The sequence below is a fragment of the Perognathus longimembris genome, chromosome 4 (assembly GCF_023159225.1).
Source record: "Perognathus longimembris pacificus isolate PPM17 chromosome 4, ASM2315922v1, whole genome shotgun sequence".
In the NCBI taxonomy this organism is placed as follows: domain Eukaryota; kingdom Metazoa; phylum Chordata; class Mammalia; order Rodentia; family Heteromyidae; genus Perognathus; species Perognathus longimembris.
In genome coordinates, this window is record NC_063164.1 from 67,252,193 (window position 1) to 67,276,154 (window position 23,962).

Consider the following 23,962-nt stretch of genomic DNA (forward strand, 5'->3'; position numbering starts at 1 on the left):
AACATGGATATTACACAATACTAAATATCTAACTCTAAAAAAATCAAAATTACTTGTTTCAATGTTGGAGATGTTATACTGGTTAAATACATTTAGCAGTGAGTCCTACTAGGTGCTGAGACCCTTTTATTAAAATGAATCACACACATACTATATCAGTGTCTATTTTTCTATAAGCCAAATTTTGTTACATTTCTTAAATATTTGTTTTCCTGCACCTACAAGATTTTACTAGGAAATAAGTAAAAACACAAGTAAAGCTAAGAATAAATTTTACCTAAAACACAAAAAGAAAGCATGAGGAAAAATATTTTGTAGAGAAGTTCTGAAAAAGATAAAGATACCACTAAATCTGTTAAGAAGTAAGTGATCAATATAAGTTTTGTCTATTAGATTTACTGTTAATTTTCACTTATAAACTCCAAGACATTTTACTTTAGAAAAATTAAAGAGTGAAAATAAGGGAAATAAATCAGAGATTTGAATGAGCAGAGGAGGAGTATCTAAAATCTTTTGATTCAAGACATTATGGCTAATCAACACAGCTGAAAGAGAAATAGCAAAGCTAGAGTCATCTGCCTCTTTCTGATAGTGCTTCCCCCAGACCTAAAGGTTTGACTAAATATAGGAACCTCCACAGAACTCCAAGACTTATCTCAACATAAGCTTTTGACTAAAACAGAATACAGCTAATACCAATAAATAAAAGCTTAAATTCTGATGACTCAAATAACAAGCTGGCTTCTTTTTTTTTCTTGCTATCTCAAGTTCTGCCCTTACAAAGGTACCGTAAATTCACTGAATTGGCTACATAAAACAAGGGCCTACTCTCTTCATGTTCAACCTCACCCACCTCCCACTAAGTCCTCAATCCTGTGCAATTTTACATCCCTCAGAATTCAACCTCTGCTCTGGTCTGCTTCAGGATTTTTATTATTTGCCCATACCATTTAAGTAAGACTTTATATGAATTTAATTTTGTTTGGTAATTGTTGGTATGTATGTTGTGTTCATTTTTCATACCACTAACATTGACTACCTACACAAATCTTTTCCAATGAATTAATAAGAAAATTCTTCAAAGAAGAAGATGTTGAAGGTAGAAACATTCTTCAGAACTTGCTACATCATGGCAAGCTCGAGCTGTACAACTGAATTGTGGGTGAGGCCCAGAGCCTGAGATTTTAGGGATTTAATTCTCCTCACAATGCAATAATAATTGTTTAATTGGGTAGGCATTATTAAAGATGATACGCACACTCTTGATTTAAAGACAGTTCCTTGTATGTTGTGGCAGACATGAAGTAAAGACATCCTTGGAGAGAGGATTTAACAGACACAGTGGAATTGAAGAATTGAAAACAGCAAGACAGCTACTAGATTTTAATGGAAATAGTAAATGTAGGGTATGGAAAGTTTGGGCTGGACTTCAATTTGCCGCTTTTCATCTATTAGAGATCAAAGAGAAGGAAGACAGGAGCAGAGGGAGAAAGGAAAAAAATAACAGAATGAGACTTCTGGAGCTTAATGAAACTAACCGATGGTTTTGTAAATGCAAAGCTGCTCCAGAATCAAGAACAAAGCCACAGTGGGCTAAAGTCTCCTGGGGGAAAGGGGGACAAAGACATCGCAGAGGGGTTCACAGAGATTGCAGGTGAGATGGACCATGCCGAGGGCTTCCCACAGTTGACTGGCGGATGGACACTGATGAACAAGTCCCTTAAACACTGGCCAACCAAGAACACTAGAAGTATATTCAAAAACTCCTCTGCAAATAAATTACAAGCAAGTGGTCACAGGTGACCCTGGTCCTGGCAACCACCACCACGGAAGGGCAGAAGAACATCTTTTTAATTCCCTTTCCCTTCACTCTAAAACCTGCCTGGCTCAGCCTGCCAATCACTTCTGTACCATCAGGGTGGGATGGGACTCTTTTTCCTTGCACTCTCTTTCCTTCCCGCTTTCTCTCTTCCCTTCTTCTCGTTCCTTCCTCATACCCGCCTCCCCATCCATTCCACCCCTCACTCCACTAAGAGGCCTTTGGACACAGGTGGTAGGGCCAGTGCATTCGCCAGCCTGAGGTGAGAGAGGCGGCAGTAAAGGACACCCCCAGAGCTGATGTGACTAGTTTCTCTTAAACTCCCAACGGTCTGCGTCCTCGTTCGGCAGACTCTTGGATAAGCCATGCCCTCAGGAATGCACAGAGACCTCGGCCTGGCCTTTGGGGCCAGGGCGAGGAAGCTAGAAGCGATTCTCCCTTTGGCTTTAATCCACCGCCCAAAGGCAGCGGGCGCAGGGCGGCGCGGCGGCCGGCAGGGGTCGCTGTTTGCTCGTGACAGAGGCGGGGCGGCCCGCACCTCCCACGGCCTGGCTGGCCCAACCCCGCCAAGTTCCAACAGCCCCCAGTGCCTCCAGCGAGCGAGTGAGTGAGCGCCGGGGACGAGCGAGCGCCGCCCGGGCAGCTGCGGACCGCGCACACTAGCCGGGCTGGGGAGCGCGCTGGAGCGGCTTCTGGGAAACTCTCAGCGCCCCGGGGACTTCGGAAAGAAGATCACGAGGAGCCCCACGCGTGCAAGTGTGCCGGAGAGAGCGCAACGCCCAGCACCTGTTCCTCGGCCACTCCGCACTCCCCACCCCACGCCTCTTGGACCCGCGCCCGCCGTGCGCTCGTCCGTGCCCACCATGAATCCCGCGCTGGGTAACCAGACAGACGTGGCGGGCCTGTTCCTGGCCAACAGCAGTGAAGCGCTGGAGCGCGCGATGCGCTGCTGCACCCAGGCGTCGGTGGTGACCGACGACGGCTTCGCCGAGGGCGGCCCCGACGAGCGCAGCCTGTACATCATGCGGGTGGTGCAGATCGCAGTCATGTGCGTGCTCTCGCTCACCGTGGTCTTCGGCATCTTCTTCCTCGGCTGCAATCTGCTCATCAAGTCCGAAGGCATGATCAACTTCCTGGTGAAGGACCGGAGACCGTCCAAAGAGGTGGAGGCGGTGGTCGTGGGGCCTTACTGACCGGGCTTGTGGCCCCGGCAGCGGGAGTCCCCAGGCCTGCCCTCCCAGCCTTCATTGCGCCCCTCGCCATCCAAGACCGGGCGAAACAAACCTGTCGGAGTCAATTGTTTCTCTCCACTTGTGCTTTTCTCGCCCGCCCTCTGAAAGTCCCCTTAACAGGCTGTGAAAAGGGAGAGAGCGCCCCGACTTCTCAGCTCCGCAGCAGGTGGCAAAGAGGGCGATCTGGGTGCGCTGAACTTTGGAAGCTACTGCTGGCATGGGATACGGGGAGACCCACTGGCCGAAGGCCCTTCTCCACCCGCAGGTGGGCCAAGCACTGGGGCGGCTGGAGAGGGCGGGCAGGGCAGAGACCCATTGGCACCCATGGCAGGTGACCAGAAAAGTGACCTGTTTATACGCCACCCCACAGACTTTTGGGGGACACACGAATCCATGTATGTGGATTCTCATCCATTACTCCATGCCCCCACCCCAGTCCTGGTGGGGAGAGTTGATATCTTTGATGGATTGTAGTGTGTCGTTTTAAGGGATGTTGTGTTAGTTTGCTTGAATACACTGTTTGATAAATCTTTTAGTGGCCTGTTAGACTGCTTGGGGGGTTAGAGTTTTGTCGTCCTGGGAGAAGGGGTGGGGGAGGGGAGGGGAAGCCTGCGAATGTGAATGAGTTTCTTTCTGTGCATTTCTTCCTGGGTCTTTTAGGGAGCTAGAGGGTCCCGGACTAAGACCCAACATAGAATTCGTAGCTCGTGACTGCACGATTTACGCCACAAAAGTGCTCTTGATATACGTGACACCGTTTTGACTTCTGTTTTTCTTATTTAACGTTTCCTTAATAAATGCAACAGTGAAGTGTTTTGTTCCTGGCTTTCTGGTGGTCATTCCATCATTCCATCCTCCTGGCAGAGAGGAATGGGCAGCTACGAGGAGTCTGCAGACCTGAGATTCGACTCTTAGATCCGCGGAGGGCTACAGGGTGCAGGTGGGGGAGGGGGAGTGAGCCCTAGCCAAGCTCTGGGCACAGGAGACAGGTAAGCAAGCCGGCAGGAGCCCCCCGCACCTCCCCCCCCCCACCCAGGGGAAGATGACACTTAAGTGCCGGCTCCGGTGGGAACACTGGGTTACATGGCTAATGAAAGGAAGAGGTGACTTGGCCAGTCTAATCTCCCCTGGCCAACGTCAGCAAGACTGCTTTGGGGTGCTGTGTCAGAAAAAGGAAATCACAAAATGAGAGGAAAAACAGCTATCAAAGTACATAATGAGTTTAATACACCCTGGAGTAAACCACTGTTGCTAACAGATGAGATGCATTGTCTCTGTCTTATTACCTTTTACAGTGAACAGAAGAGAGTAAAAGAGAGCTTTGAAGAAAAGATAAATATTTGAAATGATAATTAGTCTGACTTGATCATCCACAATGTAAACATGTATTGAAACATCAGGTTGTACGCCCTAAATCCCTAAATGATAGATTATTGTCTGCCAAGTAATTAAAATTTTCAAAAGGGGGGGAGAGAGAGAGGGGGGGTAGAGAGAGAGAAAGAGAGACTTGTTTATCCTTACGATTTAGTGTTGTGAGCCGCAGGCCAGACAAAGGACTCTAAGGAATTAGTAAGGGTTCTAATTCTGGAGATGAGTATTGTAGTCAAAACTTGGAGGTCTATTCTGGAGTAAATGCCACGATGGGAGGCATGTTTAGAGCTCACAAGTAGAAATGGATTGGGAAGAAGAGCTTAGAAAACAGTGCATACAACACAATAGCTTCAAACTTAAACTTGAACAGCTTATATTTAATATCCCAGGTCAGATTCTAAATCTCTTCTAAAATGTAAAGGATTCACTTGGATACTATAATGATGAAAATTTCAAAGACCTTATGATAGATGATACTAAGACCAACTAAATAACAATGAAGTTGCTCAAAAACAAAAAATAACCCCAACAACACAACTGGTATAAGCATTGCCAATGACATAAATGAGCTGAAATCAAAGATTCCATGTCCTTTAACATCCTGTCGACTCTACGTGTTCATTGCACTCTCAAACTTGGGGTCATATGTTGAAGGTTGATGCTGTCAAACGAGGAAAAAATAGAACTTGGATGGTTTGCCTCTTCCTACCTTTCCAATAGGTAAAGCTTCTCTTATTTGTTTTCATATATAGGGAGGGAGTAGGGTTAACAGATAGTCAACAGATAGTGTGAGCCATGAAAGGCATTACTTGAACTAATGTGTAGAAGAGAAAAATAAGACAACTTATTTATAGACCATTTCTGTGGAATGGAGGAGTTAAATCTTTTGCCTCTGTGTTTTGAGAAAGAAAGACAGGAATGACTTGTCCCTGGATAAACCATACAGGTTAGACGTAACTTTGTGTTTGTGGCTGAAACATCTACTGAGTGCCCTTTGCCATGCAAAGTTATTAACCCATCAGTGAACTCATTGCCCTGATGAAAATTGATTTGGATTAAAAAAAAATCAAGAGTGTGTAGAAATCTGTTCTATGCAAAGTCCATGTTTATTAGAGCTTCAGATACAGGGAGAGGGGAGGGAACCTACCATGTAAGTCAAATTGCACAGAAAAGATTTCCATTGAAAGTGAAGGTCCTAGAATTTGGAAAAAAAGAGTTCTCCTAACACTAGAGGCTTCCACTGTCTCCTCTATCTCCATCCTCTTCATATTTTCTCTCCCTGGCATCTCTAAAGCAAAATTTATCATTTCATCTCAACTACCTATTTATTCTCTGAGCTCTAGAAATTGTGGTCTTGAGACAGAATAGTACCTGCAAAAATTTGTCTTCAAGTAGAAAAGCTCTATGAACACAGCACTGTCATCTGTGATGTATGCATTATAGGGTAATGCACACAGTCTGAAAAGCACATAGCCCTTGGGGACTCACTCCTGCCAACAACCCTTCTCTGCAGCCCTCAGTTCCATTTGTTACTTAGAGAAACTCCAAGTGGTTCTGCTGTTTATGGATGAGGCAAGGAGCTTTTTACACCTCCTGTTCCCTGATGGCCAACCCCCTTCATGGGCCCCACACCCTATTTCCCACTCTGCCAGTGACTGTGTGTCTCATTCTAACAAACACATCCAATGAATGCTTCTAAATCTTCCTAGGGTTTATGGAGTGTCAGTCCTTTCCTACAAACATGCTGCAAGGAAAATAGATTTTGAAAGCCACTCTCTTTCATCTGAAAATCAAACCAGGTAAATACAAACAGGCATGTTTTACCATTCCACACTTAGGCTCACTATGTGATGAGTAATTAGCTGGAGGCATTGGGGGTAGGGAGAGGAGAGAGAGAGCATGAGAGAAAGTGAGAGAGACAAAGAGAGAGAAAAAGAGAGAGAGATTGATTCCTGTAAAAGCTGTTCAATTTAGCATGGGCCATTGGCATTTATCTGATACTTCCTAAAGCCTTTCTGGAAATACAGAAGACTCGGTAAGAGGTTTTCAGGAGACATATCTGACAGATTAGTACAATCTTGGTCTGGATATCCAGCCTCTGACAAATACTATCCTAGTTGGGCAACTTCAGGCAAGGAGTTTAACCAGTTTTTAACACAATTTGTTTTTCCTGAGATTATTAATGGGATTCTCCCTATTTTCTGAAAATGTAGGAAGAACTTGAGTGTTAGACATATTAAGGAATTCAAAGCCACAAGTGATTGGACTCAGTCAAGTATCAAATCACACTAGCTCATGGAAAATGGTTTTTGATTTCCAAGCTACCTGGGCTTCCCTCTGGATCCCAGGCCAATTCTGTTACTGTGTCTCCCTATGCTAACTCTCAGTGTGGAAGGGAAAGGGATGCTAAACAGGAAAAACTTGGATTCTGCTTTCTAAGCATCTGGGTAGCCTTATCCTCAAGTAAGAAAAATGAATTATAAATGTACTTTCCAATTACACAGTTCTGCTGAACCTTCTTTACAATATTCCCTTGTTTCCAAAATTGTTGTATGGATGTCTTCATTATGTGTCTTAAAACATATCTCATCTGGGGTTGGATCTCAGGGCCTCACACTTGTCAAGCAGGGGCTCTGGCCATGCTGGTGGCTCCATCAGCCCCTGTTTTGCACTGGTTGTTTTTGAGTCAGAGTCTCACTTTACACCTTGGTCTTTGATCCTCTTTATTTTATGCTTCCCTTTCTTGCTAGGATGACAGGTAAATGTCATTGCACCTGCCCATTAGATAGAGTCTCATGAACTTTTATGCCCAAGCTAGCATCAAATCACAATCCCCTGATATCTGCCTTCCAAGTAGCTCAGATTACAGAACACATGCACACACACACACACACACACACACACACACACACACACACACACATATATTCTTCACAAAAATCAAGTTCTTTTCCACTCAATATATTATTTAAAATAATTGATGCAAATTTTCAGATACCATACCAGGTCTGGGTAAGACCACATACCATCTAATCAGTGCCTTAAATATCCCAGATTTCTCTGTTCTCGTTGGATAATGGCAGGAGAGCAAAGATCAAGTGAACAAGTCAGTGATTCTTTTGGGTTCCCATGCTAATGATAGACACTGTTGTTAACAGAGAGAATTCAATGACTGGAAGATCAATTGAAACCAGTTTTTCTCCCATCAAGTATTTTTCCCTTTGAGCTTCTGCAACGTCACACAGCAGCTTGTTCCCCACACAGTTTAGAGCCTTCCTCAGCCTTGGCTTATTGTACCTGTCATGTGAGGGTTTGCAATGCCAGGAAAGGATTCCAAGGTTCAGTATGTTTTCTAAGACTCAAACCTAGTTTTGAAAGCCTTTGAAGCAGCAAGTCTTCAGCAATTGCCTAAACAAGAATCAATAAATCCTTTATTCTCCTGCCAAATCAGACTTAGCTCTGGACATAGTAGCTCAGATGAGGTATGTTTTAGCGTGAGCTTCGGCAGGTGGTAATTGTTTCCTGAATTTAATTGTAATTGTTCTGAATTTAAATACCCAATAATTATTTGTTTTCATATAACTATCCTGATATTATTTTAAATGCTCAAATCTTTTGAAACGTCCAGGTTAAATTTTGTAGCATTCTCTGTGACTTCAAAATTGTTGAAGTTAGAGAGTCTAAGCAAAATAAAATATACAAAACTTTGATTCCCATATCATTAACTTTGAGCATAATAAAATAGTCTGAATGTATATCTATATTTTATTATTTTATTATATCTGAATAACACCAAGTATTTCAGAGGCAACTTCTATATGGATGGTTACAGGATGACCACATACATTTCTAAATATTCCTCAGTCACCTTGAAAATACTGACAGGCTTCTTAACCTAAATTACATTATCCACAAATGGGAATTAGAAGGGCTTGTTTTCATTTCTTTGACTATGCAAGCATAATGGGTAGTTTTATTTCCTGTATATGTCCTATCTATATGTAAGGACTCACTTGCTGAAAGGTTTTTGAATGGGTAAATGCAAGTACAATACGATCAATACTAGAAAGGTCAAGTGATCTGTGAGAAAGCTGCCCTTCCCCCTTTCCTGACTCTGAAGCCAATTTCCATTAGTAGTAATATTTCATGACTTCATAACTCAAACAGTCATATGGTACTTAAGCACTCGTGTGTGCCTGATACATTACTACTGACTATTGGCAAGAGAGACAATGGTTCAGATCTGTCTGAGCCATAAAACACAGGCATAGACACATATGGTCTACCCACGAAGGTCAGATACTAAAGAAATTGTTTTTATTTACTATTTCTGAAATTCAGAGTGCTATAAATATACATACGTGATTATGCCATAGTCCACACATTAGCACAGTGCTTTACAGGGTGAACATGCTGCAGTTTTCTCATGATTATTTTTGTCTGTGTTTGTCTTCTCCCTCACCAATTGCCACTCCATTATGCCTGCCTTCCCTCCCCCACACCTAAAGATATACTGCCCTGAAAGAATCATCGATTTTTATCAGACAAGACTCCAAATGTCTGATTGCTTTGGGAAAAGAATCCCCCCTGAGATCCAAAACGTCTCTTTTGCTTTATTTATTTTCCTATAAATTGAGCAGGATCATGAACTTCATATTCTAAGTAGTATTGATTAGGGAAGTATTGATTAACACACATACTTGCATCCTCGATGGTACCTATTTTGTGTACCGATAAATCCTGTGCATGTTACTACAGATTAAGTGCAGTCATCACACATTCTCCAGGTTTCTTTTAATTTAGTATCATATATTTATTTATAAGAACACCACAAATAGGGAAAGTTGTGGGTAAATTGTCTTCAAATATTCAGTAAGTAAGGATCCAATGAAACAACTAGAACCTCACAATACCACTATATATGTGTCAATCTTCATTTAAGAATTTGGAAGAAAAAGAAGATAAAAATCCTAAGTGACAGAAAGTCAAAGATTATGTATTATACAAGTTAGAAAAATCTTCACAAGTGAAGAAAAGGAAAGGAGACAAAATTCAAAGGAGGTCAATGAAAACAAAGAATCTATCACAAATTCTATTCTTTTGAACTTTGCAAGCAGATTCTGAATTCTAAAAATGGTGGTAAGAAAACCTTACTTTTAGAGAATTTAATTTAAAAATCAAATGAGAGGAATGTGTACCTTGTTCATTTCTCCTCCATTTCTCTCTTCTTCTCTCTGGAATCTTAGACTAATTAAAAAATATCCTGTTAGCTAGCTCAATTCTTCTTGTTTGTTGTTTGATTTGTTTTGTTTTTAATTTCCTAAGGACAAAGAGCTCTTGCCAAACTTTCTTATATTTATCATCAATAAATGTTTATTATTTAGTGTCCATTATAGGCATGGCTCTGCACTAAGTACTAAAAGTTAGACTTTGGAAATAGAGTGCAAAGAATCATGAGACAAAGGGGCCATCTGTGGTTCTGTCTTGTCTTTCTCTTGATCTCTGCGCATATGATCTTAAAGATCCATCTGTGTGTGACACACACTTGCAACTTCTCCCTCAGTCATGAAGTGCTGTCTACTATTCTCTATAATTAACATGAGGCCTTAATTACTTGAACAATTGACTCCTACTTTTTCCATGTCTTCAGGCAGCACAGACACTGCTTGCACGATGTAGTGCATTCAAACTCAAGATGACATGGATATGGTAAACCTGAAGACAGAATTCCAGACTAATTTTGAGGCCACTTATATTTTTCTACAAATTCAGCTGAGGAACATGTGTTTTATTCACCTCTTTAACTGTGAAAGTCAAAGTGTGAAATCCTATCTCCTCCATTCCATAGATGAACTTTCTAATATATATATATATATATGTATGTATATAATATGTATTAGTATACATATTATGTATTAGTATATATAGTATATATAATACAAGTATATATTGTATGTATATATATTCTTGTTTTACATAGCATTAATTATCTCCTAAAATCATCAAGCTAAAATGGGGTGTTTTAATTAAGATTTCTTTTGGGTTGCAAGCAACATAAATCCAATTCAACTTAATTCTTAAAAAGGAAATGGAATTTTCTCACTTGCTTGACTTATATATCCAAGGATCCAGGTTCATCAGGCAAATGAGGAGCGAGTTGATGTCACCCAGACTGTCTAGTCCTTAGGAAAGATCTTTCCACATTGTGAGAAAGGTAGTATGTGTGTGGATTCCTAGAGGCCCAAATCAACATTTTAGCAGCTCAACAATTTTCTTTGCCTGAGAGTCTTTGGAACACTTTGGGTCCTTTGTTAATTGCTGGACAAACCTCTGTGACAAGGGTGGGTTTAAGAATGCTGTACTTGATCAGTTTCAATCTCATCCTTTTGGTGAGAGGGACAAGAGCAAAGAGTAGTAGAGTCAGTTCTATGCAAACTACAGACTATAAGTTATCACAGTAGAAGGGATTCTATTGTTAGAAGAAATGAGAGCCTCCCCCCACCCCCGTCAATTTCCATGCAACTCAACAAAACCCAAACCAGAGAGAACACATCATTTTCCAAAGACCCATGCAGCTAGCCAGTGGTGAAGCAAAGAAACCCTTATCTCCTGACTTGTAATATTGCCTTAATATTTATTTATCGTACCCACTACTTGTCACCTAGGCTGGGGAATAAAAGGAAGGCTTTAACACTTTCTTTCGAGATTCTCTGTGTCTGCCTTCTTGTAGCTGCATGTTTTCTGGCCAGAGTCCTGAATTTCTTACTCATATATTGTCACCACCTTGAACCCAGTTTGGACCAGGCTCATTTGGACCAGCCATTTGACATCTGTTATTTCTCATGAGATTTAAAATCAGCTGCCCTCCCTGGTCTTGGCTAGTTATAAGAGGTAACAAACAATGCAACAAATGTACCCAAGACCTACCATATGAAACTTTAACCTCTCTGTACATAACTTTGACAATAAATAAGACAAAAAATAAAAATTTAAAAAAATGTCTTCAATGTGAGATCATACATTTTGTATTAAAAGTTATTTAGTGGGCTGGGAATATGGCCTAGTGGCAAGACCACTTGCCTGGTATACATGAAGCCCTGGGTTCGATTCCCCAGCACCACATATATAGAAATGGCCAGAAGTGGTGCTGTGGCTCAAATGACAGAGTGCTAACCTTGAGCAAAAAGGAAGCCAGGGACAGTGTTCAGGCACTGAGTTCAAGCCCCAGGACTGGCAAAAAAAAAAAAAAAAACCAGAAAGTTATTTAGTAAATAATCTTTCAGACAAAACTAATAGCATATCGACTTGTGAACTTTATGACTCTCCATGGGAAAAATGAAATATTCAGTAGTACTCTAGCTGATTTGACAAAGCCACTTTGATGGAGCCTCTCTCATGACCTTGTTTACTTGGAAATGTCCCCCTGTAACCTCATATGTTTTTATTGCCTTTCTTGGAGCTCTACTTAATTCTAAATTATCCTTCATCTAAACTCAGCTTAATGCAGAGAGTTAGCTTATCTTTTCTATTTGCACAAAAATGAAACCAGCATTGCCCTTCCTTCCTCCCTCCTTCCGTCCCTCCCTCTCTTCCGCCTTCCCTCCCTCCCTCCCTCCCTCCCTCCCTCCTTCCTTCCTTCCTTCCTTCCTTCCTTCCTTCCTTCCTTCCTTCCTTCCTTCCTTCCTTCCTTCCTCCTTCCTTCCTTCCTTCCTTTCTTCCTTCCTACCTTCTTTCCTTCCTTCTTTCCTTCCTATCTTTCTTTCTACATTTCTATCTGCTCTGCCTGCTCCATGCTCTGACTAAGGAAATTACTTCCCTTAATGCCATTAACTTGTCTTGTAAATAGTTTCACCCCCTCTACAACTTGCACTGTTGGTCTTCTTGATTCTTACTCGAAAGTCCAGGGTAGAGGCAGGGAACTGATGGTACAGTTGAGAGAGGAAATTTGTCAAATGTGAACACTGGTGTTTAGGAGCTTGTTTCTTATACAGCTCATCACCACAGGTAAACTCATCACTGCCTCAGGTTTCCAGCCGTGAGACTTTGAACCTGAGGACTGAAGCACAATGCTTTCAGTAGCAGGGCTCTGCATTCACCCCACACATAATGGCCTCAAGGCACATTTGTACGAAGATAAGAGAGCACTCTCCAGTTTGGGAAAACATCACCTCTTTTCTTGGCATGATGGCTCACCTATATTTTGAACAATTTTTTTTCAGGAAATGGTAACATAAGAAAAATCATCATCTACTCTCTACTAAACGTGTGATTTAGTGTGATTAATCCTTGATTGATTGCTTTGCACTCGATGGCTTGATTGCCCAGGGTTTCCTCAGTGATAACTTTAAAAAAATATACTGCTTCATGCTGATTTCTAATATCCTATGTCAGTGTTTGGTAACTAGTCTTTTTGTACCTTAGTTTTGACAATCATGGCAAAATTCATTTCACAGGTTTATAGACTGTGTTTTCATATGGAATAGCAAACTATATTCTACCTCAATTTAAGCAGAAGTTTCCATGACAAGTTAAGTAACTAGGATTTTTAAATATTTTTCAATTGTTAATGTTTTTTATTTTATTATTATCATTAGCTGTGCAGAGGAGTTGCCATTAAACAAAACAGTTTATGAATACAATGCATCTTTATCAATGTTACCCCTTTCAACATTCTCACCCATACCTCCACTATGCACCCCTTCCCTCATTCTTCTTAATTTTGTAGGACATATATTGGATTCTTGTGGTTGTTGTTGTTGTTGTTGTTTTCCAGATCTGGGGACCAAACTCAGGGCCTTGCGCTCGCCAGGCAGGTGCTCTTCCACTGAGCCAGATCCCCAGCCCCTGTGGATTCTTGACTAGATTTTTAAAGTTTTTTAGTTAACAAGTCTTTAGAATGTTTATGAGTGGAAACTAAATTAAGCTAAAGTAAGTTAATTGCCAAAACAATTAACTCTAGTAAATATCCGATATAGTAATTAAAATGTATATAAAACAAAATTACAATGCTGAAAATGAAATTTACAATTGAAAAGCATTCTGCACTTTAAGAGAATTTGTTGATTAATTATTTTGGAATTTATATAAACATCTGTCTATAAACATCTACATCTGTCTTTTAACTGAGACTGTCGCAAATATTGTAATATGGAGGTGAAATTTTTAGTGGATTCTTTAGATATGGCAAGTGTATTTTAATTCTCCACCACTCTTCAAAGCAAACAAAGGCTTTACTGTCTATAGAAGGAACAGCGATTGAAAGGAGGGTCCTCAGCTATTTGATACTGGCTTTCATTTCATGCATAAAGTGTTGTATAGAAAAAACAGAAAATGTTAACAATATCCTTCGATGCAGAAAGAGTGCTTAGACACTAGAAGAATAAAGTGAAATATGTTTTATGTCCATCAAGGGCATGGTTTTCCTAGGGTCAGGCTTATGTGGCATGCATCAGTCTCCTAATAAAGGCTGAGTGAAGCTAAAAATTTGTAACTTTCCTTCCTTCCTTCCTTCCTTCCTTCTTTCCTTCCTTCCTTCCTTCCTTCCTTCTTTCCTTCCTTCCTTCCTTTGTTTACTTTTTTCTCTCTTTCTTTCTCTCTTTTCACTCTTTCTTGATTGTTTGCTTGCTGTAACTGGGGTTTGAATGAAGGGCTTGCACTCTTCTTTAGCTTTGTTTTCTTGTATTTTTTGAAATTATACTTTTCTTATGTTAAGTAATTGGCAGTTTATTTAGGCTGGTGGGGTTTTTTTGCTCAACTTCACCAGTGAAGCTACACCTGTGCTTCTGGCTATTTGCTGCTTCATTAGAGGTAAGAATCTCTGATTTTGAACCATGTTGCTCAGACCTGAGCCTCCTGAGTATTTGGAAATACAGATGTGAGCCACCAGCATCTAGCTCAAATTTTTATATCTCTATATTCCAATGAAATCATCCTGGCTATTTTACTCATAGTTCCTTCAAAATCCTTCCAGCTATAGAAGCTACTATTCCCACTTCTAGCAAAAGAGAAGTGGAAGATCTGTGGTTAAGTTCCTTTACCTGGATCACACATATCCCCTGTTGTCACTATATTTGATTTTGGTCCCTTGTGTCTTGTACATATGTTTATCTGAATTGGGGAAAGGAAGGGGAACAACAAAACGGTGAGACTAAGACAAAGGATGAGCCAATGCAACAGCTATATACACAAGGTTATATGTTGGAAATTAATTGTACAACTCGGGTGAAGTCAGGTAGAAGAAAAATGAGGGAGGGGGTAAAAAGTTTGACAAGAAATGTACTCACCGTCTTACATATGTAACTAAACCCCTCTGAACATCACCTTAAAAATTAAATTAAATTTTAAAAAAAAGTTTGTTTGGAGGATCTAGCAGGGGACCTCAGCAATTATTATACCCTTGACCAAAGACATGTCCTCCTTTATCACAGATGGTTGGTCTCTTAGACAGAGCACACAGCTTCAGGAGGGATGCACATGAAGGAGCTGTGAGGGAGGAAGGGGACACCCGCCTATCCAGCCAGATCAGCTGAATCAACTCTGGCAATCAGTGGTGTGACAGATGTCGCAGGCAGATCACCCTCAAATATATATGCCCTGGACATATACATTTATCTGAATTAGGGAAGGAAAGGGGAACATCAAAATGGTGAGACAAAGGATAAAGGTGAACCAGTGCAACAGCAATACTCACAAGACAATATTTTGGAAATTAACTGTTCAACTTGGGGGGAGGGGAGTTGTGGAGGAGGAAAGGTGGGGGGAAAACGAGGAAGGCAGCAACAAGTCTGACAAGGAATGCACTCATTGGGGCTGGGGATATGGCCTAGTGGCAAGAGAGCTTGCCTTGTATACATGAGGCCCTGGGTTCGATTCCCCAGCACCACATATACAGAAAACGGCCAGAAGTGGCACTGTGGCTCAAGTGGCAGAGTGCTAGCCTTGAGCAAAAGAAGCCAGGGACAGTGCTCAGGCCCTGAGTCCAAGGCCCAGGACTGGCAAAAAAAAAAAAAAAGAAAGAAAGAAAAAAATGCACTCACTACCTTACATATGTAATTGTAACCCCTCTGTACATCACCTTGACAATAAAAATTAAATTAAGAAAGAAAGAAAAGAAGGAAGAGAGAGAGAAAAAAGAAAGAAAGAAAGAAAGAAAGAAAGAAAGAAAGAAAGAAAGAAAGAATGTGCTTGTGCTAAGTAAGTAGTGAACCCAAGTCAGAGAGAATTTTCTACTTTTCGGTCCTGTTAATTCTTCTGGAAGGGCTGACAATAAGAAAAGCTTCAGCATTTTAACACACATGGTGCTCAGGCATTAACAAGTTGGACCCACTCCTACAGCTTTGGGTAATGATTTCACATAGAGGAGGAGACACAAAGCAATAAATTTATTGTTTTGGTGGCTCTAGAGCTTTCTAGTAGCAGATGGCTCCAGGAGGTGGGTTTGGGGAGGAACCTCTACTTGTCCAATTGTTAGATCCAACTGAATAATAGAGGGTTGGGAATATGGCCTACTGGTAAAAGTGCTTGCCTCATATGCACAAAGCCCTGGGTTCGATTGCTCAGCACCACATACATAGAAAAAGTCAGAAGTGGCACTGCGGCTCAAATGGTAGAGTGCTAGCCTTAAGCAAAAAGAAGCCAGGGACAGTGCTCAGGCCCCGAGTTCAAGCCCCAGGACTGGCAAACAACAACAACAACAACAAAATCCTGAATAATAGAAAGAGATTTAAATATGTAGAGATTAAAACATATTTTTTCTCTTAGTGGTCTCTACATACAAAAGTCTGTAGTATTCAACTTATTTAAAGCTTCTCAGTTTTTTACAATCAAATCTTTTCCATAACATCATTTTAACAAAGATTTCATTTTAAAATCTTCGGGCCAAATTGCAGGATATTGATTGGCAAGCTTACTTTAAAATTAAAACACAACTTTTAACGTAGTCTTGTTTATTAATTTGTAATGACTTTCTTAATTGATAACTGACTCATTCTAAGCAATGTCTATGTGGTGAGTCATACAGTCTCATTACCATCTTATGAGGTAGCTTCATTCCCACTGATATGTAAACAGATGCAGAGAAATAATATGTCAAAAGTCTCAACTCAAATGATCTTGCAAGACCTTGAGTAATGGACTTATTTTTTAACAAAATACACTTAAAATTGTTTTTTTATTGAGCATATTTCACAATAGCCAAGTTACTGATTCAACCTGCATGTCTATCTACAGAAGAATAAGGAATAGACATATGCATATATATGTCTATGTGTATGTCTATATATATATATATACACATATACATGTATGCACATAAATACATACACACATAGAATGGGATATCCAACCATAAAAAAAGAAACTGTGATTTTGGTGGTGTGATAAAATTGAAAGGCATTATGTTAAATGAAATAAATTAGGCATGAGGATGCATAAATGATAACTGAAACTTTTCAAACTGGCCAAATGCTATCTGAGAGAAGTATTGAATAATAATTGCACCTTACTGGGTAGAGGAAGATGTAGAGAGAGTATTAATATGTACAAAGATGAAGTTGCATAAAGGAATAGCTTCCAATATACTATAGCACAGTGGATAACTAAGATTAATAACATTTAAGTATTTATTTTCAAATAGTTAATTGGCTTTTGAATGATACTGTTGAAGAGAAATAAGTGCTTGATGAGATGAATGGGTTAATTATCCACATTGTATTATTATACAGTATGTCGGTGCATTAAAATATTATAAACAAATGTTCATAAATATAAATATATACACACATGAAATATTTTGCTGAATCAATAAAATATTTAAAAATACTTAGAGAACTTAATTCTTTAAATATAATGTACTATGTGTGACTCTAAAACAACTGACCAGTGCGGAGTAGAAAAGGGTGGTTTGCAAAAGACCATAAATATCAAGGACATAGAGCTTCTTCATGTAGAAGCTCAATGGAAAATTGAGGTCACCAAAAACAGTGAATTTAATCTTCATCCATGGAAGCATGGAATTTCATAAGATGGAGAAAGGAGAAGCATGGAATCTTATAGGAGGGAAGGAAAAGTACAACTCTCCTGTTTCTTGATTATTCTAATTTTATAATTGATTCCAGTCCTAATACCACATACTTTAAAAATTGAAAGAAGCTGGGCATGATGGCTCTTTTCTGTAATCCTTGTGACTCAGGTGACTAAGATTAGGAGGATTTCAGTTCCAGGCCAGCCTTGGGATAAAGTTCACAGAATTCCTCCTCAACCAAGAGCTTGGTGGAACATGCCTGACATCTCAGCTACACTGGAACATGCAAAATAGGAGGACTGAAGTCCAAGGGTGGCCCTGGGCAAAAAGCATACCCTGTCCCCAAAAGGGATAGAAGTGTGTTTCAACGATAGGAAACTTGCTTAGCAAGAGCAAGGACATGAAATCAAACCCCAGTAACACACACACACAAACACAAACACACACACACTGAAAATAGAATTGAATTTGCTTTAAAGAAAGCAACTGCCACATTGTTTACTACAGCTAAGATATGGGACCAATCCAGATGCCCCTCAGTAGATGAATGGATCAAGAAGATGTGGTACATATACACCATGGAGTTCTAAGCTTCCATCAGAAAGAATGACATTGCCCCATTTGTAAGGAAATGGAAAGACATAGAATAAATCATATTAAGCAAAGTAAGCCAGACCCAAAGAAACCTAGGCTCCATGGGTTTCCTCATTTGTAATAATTAGTATATGTCTAGGGGACTCCTAGCAGAGGATCACAATAGCCCAATATTTATGTACATATGACCATATAAAATTAAAATGAACTCCAATACATGAAAGCAAGATGTTTCTCTTTATTGTTGTTTTTAGTACACTGTGTGAAGTTATTTCTTTTTTCTTTCATTTTCCCCCTTTGGTTTATCCCCAGTTGTCACTGTTTGTTTGTTTTTTATTTTGGTACCCTGTGTCATATATATATACATATATATATGCATATATATGTATGTTTACCTGATTGGGGGAAGGGAAAAGGAACAACAAAATGGTGAAACAAAGAAAAAAGGGTGAACCAATTCAACAGCCATACTCACAAGAAACTATGTTAGAAATGAACTTTACAACTTGGAGTAAGGGAGGAGTTGGAGGAGAGGGAAAGTGGGAGAAAAATGTTTCACAAGAAACGGACTTGTTACCTTTCATAAGTAACTGTAACCACTCTGTACATCACCTTTACAATAAAATTCAATTAAGATAAAAAGAAGAAAGAAAGCAGCTTCCAGGTGTGCTAAAACCATATTAAATGAAAAGTGGCCAATAGAGCTGGCAGTATTTAACTGTGAGGAAAACATACATACAATTCCCACAATAATGGTGTAACTGTTCTCCAGTCTCAAGAAATGCCTCAGCAACAAGTATCACATTCTATTTAATATTCTAGTTTAATATTCTAATAACTGGAGCTGTACAAAAAGAAATAAACTACACTAAGAGCGAAGAAATTCTCCATCACACAGCAGACATTTCACCACAGGATTTCAGAATCAACTAGATGATGAGAGTAAATCACCTTTCAGTCTTGTGGCTTTATTGCTCTAGGATTTCATTTTGGAACAAACAAAAACTGCACAGCCACTTGGCAGGTTAGCTCTTTAATCCAGCTCAAGCAAGCAACAGCCTGCTCAAGAAATTTGGAGAACACCTGCCTTGATCTATGGGATCTGGGAAGGTATGGCAGAGCAAAACCTACGGAACAAAAAGAATAAAAATAAGTGCTTTTCTACATACATGTTTACCCATTCTTACCACTCCTCCATTATGATAAAAATTGTCTTTGATTATACCTTTGCCATAAATATCCAAAGTTTTTTTAAAATCTCATTTCTTTTTTAAAACTATCTTTACATTTTACAGAGGGGTTTCAGTTCAACATGTCAGTTTATGTGTATGGTACATCACAATCACAGTCATGCTTTCCGTTATTCTTACCCATCTCCCTCAACCCCACCCATCCCCTTCTGTAACCTAACTCCATTTTCATATATGTCCTCTGAATATGATGACTGTATTCTCCCAGCCTTTCTCTTTCTATTCATCTTGCTCTCATTTGGTTTGTCCAAGAGTTTTGCTTAAAATAAGTGAGATTATTTTCTGGAGGCAGGTGAAGACATGGCCTTTCTGCTTTCTCCGAAGTTCAAAGTCTAATCCTTACATTAAGCTCCCTGCCTCTAAAGGAAAATTAAACGAGCTTGGGATCCTATTTACCCAAAAGGAAAGAATCTCTGTGGTACAGACTCTCCTGAATTAAACAAGATTTGGCCTCGTTACTACATGGGTAAAAGGTGTTAATGGATAAATTATTCTTCCTAATGCAGCATAAGATGTAGTTTCTGCCACCCCAAATAATGAAATAAAGAAACATTCCATTGTTTCTGGGGAAGACAACAATGCATTTATGTCTTAAGGCTTGAGGACAAACAGAATCCAAGCCTGTAATTATAGTATTGCACTTCAGAAACTGCCTAGAACTGTTGTGCAAAGAGCAAAACCCCTACTCTGCAGAATATGGGTTTTGGTCAAGTGTGATGTTGAAACTCCAAAATACCTTCCTACAATAGTGCAGTGCTTTACTATGCCTTATATCCTAAGGACAAAGTACAAAATATGTTTCTGTTACACTTTTCTTCCAGATAACAGAAGCATTCTCAGTGAAAACAGATAATTGCATGTATGAAAACCACTATTCTGAGGGCTGGTTGATTTGTTTACCAAATCAGAAAAACAAGAGGTAATAAGCTTTCCGAAGCAAGTGCCTGTCCATTCATCTTGGATCAAAATCAGCTCTGTTAGAAATGAGTGATTTGAAAGCTACCACCACAACCATGTTAATCACAGTATTATTTACCATAGCTAAGATATGGAACCAATCCAGATGCCTCTCAGTAGATGAATGGATCAAGAAGATGGAATATATATACACATGGAGTTCTATGCTTCCATCAGAAAGAATGATATTGCCCCATTTGTAAGGAAATGGAAAGATTTGGAATAAATTATATTAAGTGAAGTAAGCCAGGCCAAAAGAAAAGTAGGTTGCATGATTTCCCTCATTTGTAAGAACTACAAAGACATATTGATATACATAGTGATATTCTTAACAGGGGATCGTGATAACCCAATTAATTGCTCAGAGGATAGGACCATATATAATGAAGTATATCAACATGACCTTCAAGATATGGAAACAAGAGGTTCGTATTATGTCCTGTATGTAGCTCTTTTTTGTTTATCTTAGTTTTCTGTAACTTGTGTCTTGTATATAAGATTATTCAATATGCGGAAGGGAAAGGAAATTACAGAAACACCAGGATAAAAGATGAACATTGATATTCACTTGACACTATGTTGGATGTGAACCGTACAACTTGAGGGGGAGGGGACTCGGCAGGGGTAAGTGGGAGAAAATGAGGGACGAGGTAACAATGATTAAAAACAAATGTACTCATTATCTTACTTGTGTAACTATAAGCCCCTACTCATCACCTTTTCAATAAAAATAAAATTTAAAAAAATTAAAAGAGAAACAAAAACAAAGAAAAGGATGATTTGCTGCAGCTATCTAAACACCAGCACTGAGGTTTAGGCACTTGTTTTCTACAATGAAATATCTAGTTTTGGCAAAGTTCATCATACTCTCCACAGACCACTTGCTTTTTATTTTTATATATATCAATAAGGAAAATGATATGCATTTGTATTGGTTAAATGTCTTCTAACATGATCCACTTTATAGTCAAATGAAGAATCACAGAGTCATAGACCCAAGTTGTGTGTTTCTGAGTGGCATTGCCCTTAAGCCTATCTTATTATCAAAAATATCCTGACCTAATATTATAAGGCGGTGTGACCTCATAGTCCTCTATTGCAAAGTCACAGTAATTGGCATTGTCATCCTGGTATCTTGCTTAAATACACTACACTATAATGTAATTTTATGTCCTGTCCTCAGAGTGGCCTTTATTTTGAAATCCTGCCAAGAACACCATCTTTCGAGCACTAGAGTTTGAGTAAACATAGGTCCAAAAGAATGTCTTTCAAAGGCTGAATCTCACCCAGTTTCCATTTATAAAGCATGAAGTACCATATGCTTTGAAGTGACAATAAATTATCTTCCAACTTAGACTTAAAAATAACTGAGGATGTGGTCTCCATCTGAGAGAAATGCTTCCTGCAAGGTCTATCCATGTCCTGTATCTTTGGGACATCTGGCAACCCACAAGTTCAGTAGGAGAAGACACCAGAGCATGAAACTAATATTAACAGACACTTACAACTTTCTCAGCTCTGCTGAATGTTCAGATTTTGGGCCTCAACCTACAGGTTTATTCCAGCTTCTGGGTGAATTCTGAGCAAAAAATAGAGTGTAATAGTAGCTCCCTGGGGACTTGTTGGTGAGATCTTATGGCTCTTTGCACCGTCTGGTGTGTTCAAGATGATGCCTGGCCAATCTCCAGAGAAACACGACTCTAAAGTCCATTTGACTGCAGAGTTTATTCTGTATTCTAGCTTCTTATGCAACACAGATCTCTGTGCCTGCCCAAACTTAACCTTTTCTGGGAACTGGAATTTTGTTCAGTCATATCCTAACTGCTACTGGACTGATCTGGAACTGTACAGCCACCCACCTCTGAAACAGTTTGGAAATGATGGCTAATTTGTTTCAACATTTATAGCACGGTGTATGCTCTGGGGGTGCTTTTAGGAGCCAGAATCAAGTTCAAATCAAGTCAATCCAAATGAACACAAGGATTCAGAGAGTTGACAGCTCTCCTCCTCCAGAGCTCAAACTACAGTTGAGATAGTGACTCAAACCTGAACACAAGTTTTCCATTTTTTCCCCATTCCCTCGATTTGGTAGAAGAGTCCAATATGCTTGACCGATGAAATTGAAGGAAATGGATAAAGTTAGAGAGAGAATTTGGGACTTCAACAATGTGAGGGCTCTGTAGGTGCACCAAACAGACTCTCTTATTTGGCTAGAGGAGAAAGTCTGGGAATATGTCTGTATAATCAATTATAAGTTTCTGCTGCTTGCTATTTTTGCAAGCCCAGTAAGATCCTGGGTGACTAACAGAGTATCAAAGAGAGAGGTTAAATTTTCACTGGCAGGTACTATATGAAGGTGACTCAAGATATTGTGTAGGTCCAGAGTTTGAGAAATCAGAGAATGGCCACTCTTAAGATACACTTGAATTTTGGATGAAATAATTAATAATTAATCAAAATTCTTAACAATTACTATGAGGTCATTATGTTGCTTTTCCTCACATAATGTTTCCTTGAAACAGTCGGGTAAAGATAGACTACCTTACCTTATCTTTCTACACTCACAGGTTTACTCATCTTTTCCACTAGTAGCCTAAAATCAGAAACTGATTTTATATGGAAGAGATTGCTAGACATGAGAGGGTAAGGCTATAAATAATAGTTTTAGAGAAATTTCTATCCTCGGGATATTTAAGAGTAAAAAGAATATTCTGTTTAGAAATATTGCATTTTATATAAGGCAAGTAAGAGAAAAAGATTTCTGCAAAATCTTTTCAGGACTATGAAAAAATATACCTTCTGTTTATGTGCCAGTGATTAAAAATTACTGTTTTGTGTAACAATATTCTGGTTTGACCTGTTTATGAGCCAAGACCACAGGGAATGCACCATCACTGTCACATTTATAGACAAATATGCCAACTTCCATTTTTCCATTGTACGACATATCTTTTGAATTGTGACAAATGTTCAATCCCTTTGGGAGAGGAGCCTGCAAAGTGTGGCTCTGCAGGTCTAATTTGGGTTCCATTTCCTTTGATTCCAGAGAAGGAGGAGAGTGAGTGTGAAATGACTCTGGTTCCTGACACCAGTTGCATAGATTTATTTCAGTGATTGATTAAAAGCTCACATGGTTTGGGAAGGCATCACAATGCGGTAACAATCTTCAAGAGAGCTGAAACTACCATTGATTCTGCTCTGCTGTCTGAGGTAGAAATTTCTGAAAGACTGTGTTCAGCAGTTAGCAGGGATAAGCAGAGCTAATAGTTGCTTCAATTACTAAGAAATGGGGCTATGGAAAAAGCATATCTAACAAAAGCTTTATACAAAATGTATTTTGAAGCTTTCATTTATTTAATCAATTAATTTGAAATTTAAATGCAAAAGTATTCATGATTACTATTGTTAATCACAAGAGAGATGCTTACCTTGGAAACTGTTAACTTCCGCAAATAATTTGAGATTTATTTGTTCACTATATTATCTTTATGGGAAAAAATGCCAGTAGTTACTTTCTTGCTATTTCTACTTATGGAGAAATGCATGCTGCTGCTGTTAGAAAAAAAAACTTCAATGTAGCATCCAAATTTATAAGGAAATAAGTAAAAATCTCTTCCTATTCTAAAGCTTTCTTGGGAATGTTCAACAATAAGAATTGGGGTTGGAAATTTTGAAAGGAAGAATGGAGGTGATAACAGATTTTCATTTCACTTTGCAA

The 23,962-nt window shown here is 39.4% G+C and overlaps 2 protein-coding genes across 2 annotated transcripts in view; one reads left to right on the forward strand and one right to left on the reverse strand.

Annotated features, from left to right (window-relative positions):
- The first annotated feature begins 2,454 nt into the window (after nucleotides 1-2,454).
- On the forward strand, nucleotides 2,455-3,869 carry Rprm (reprimo, TP53 dependent G2 arrest mediator homolog). The gene has a single exon (XM_048344289.1). The coding sequence runs from the start codon at nucleotides 2,683-2,685 to the stop codon at nucleotides 3,010-3,012; it is 330 nt and encodes a 109-aa protein (XP_048200246.1). The 5' UTR covers nucleotides 2,455-2,682; the 3' UTR covers nucleotides 3,013-3,869.
- LOC125350875 overlaps nucleotides 3,772-23,962 on the reverse strand; it is a 61,703-nt gene continuing 41,512 nt past the window's right edge. The window contains exon 4 of the mRNA XM_048345758.1: nucleotides 3,772-3,978. Within this exon, the coding sequence (XP_048201715.1) occupies nucleotides 3,772-3,978 (207 nt within the window). The remainder of the gene's footprint in view (nucleotides 3,979-23,962) is intronic.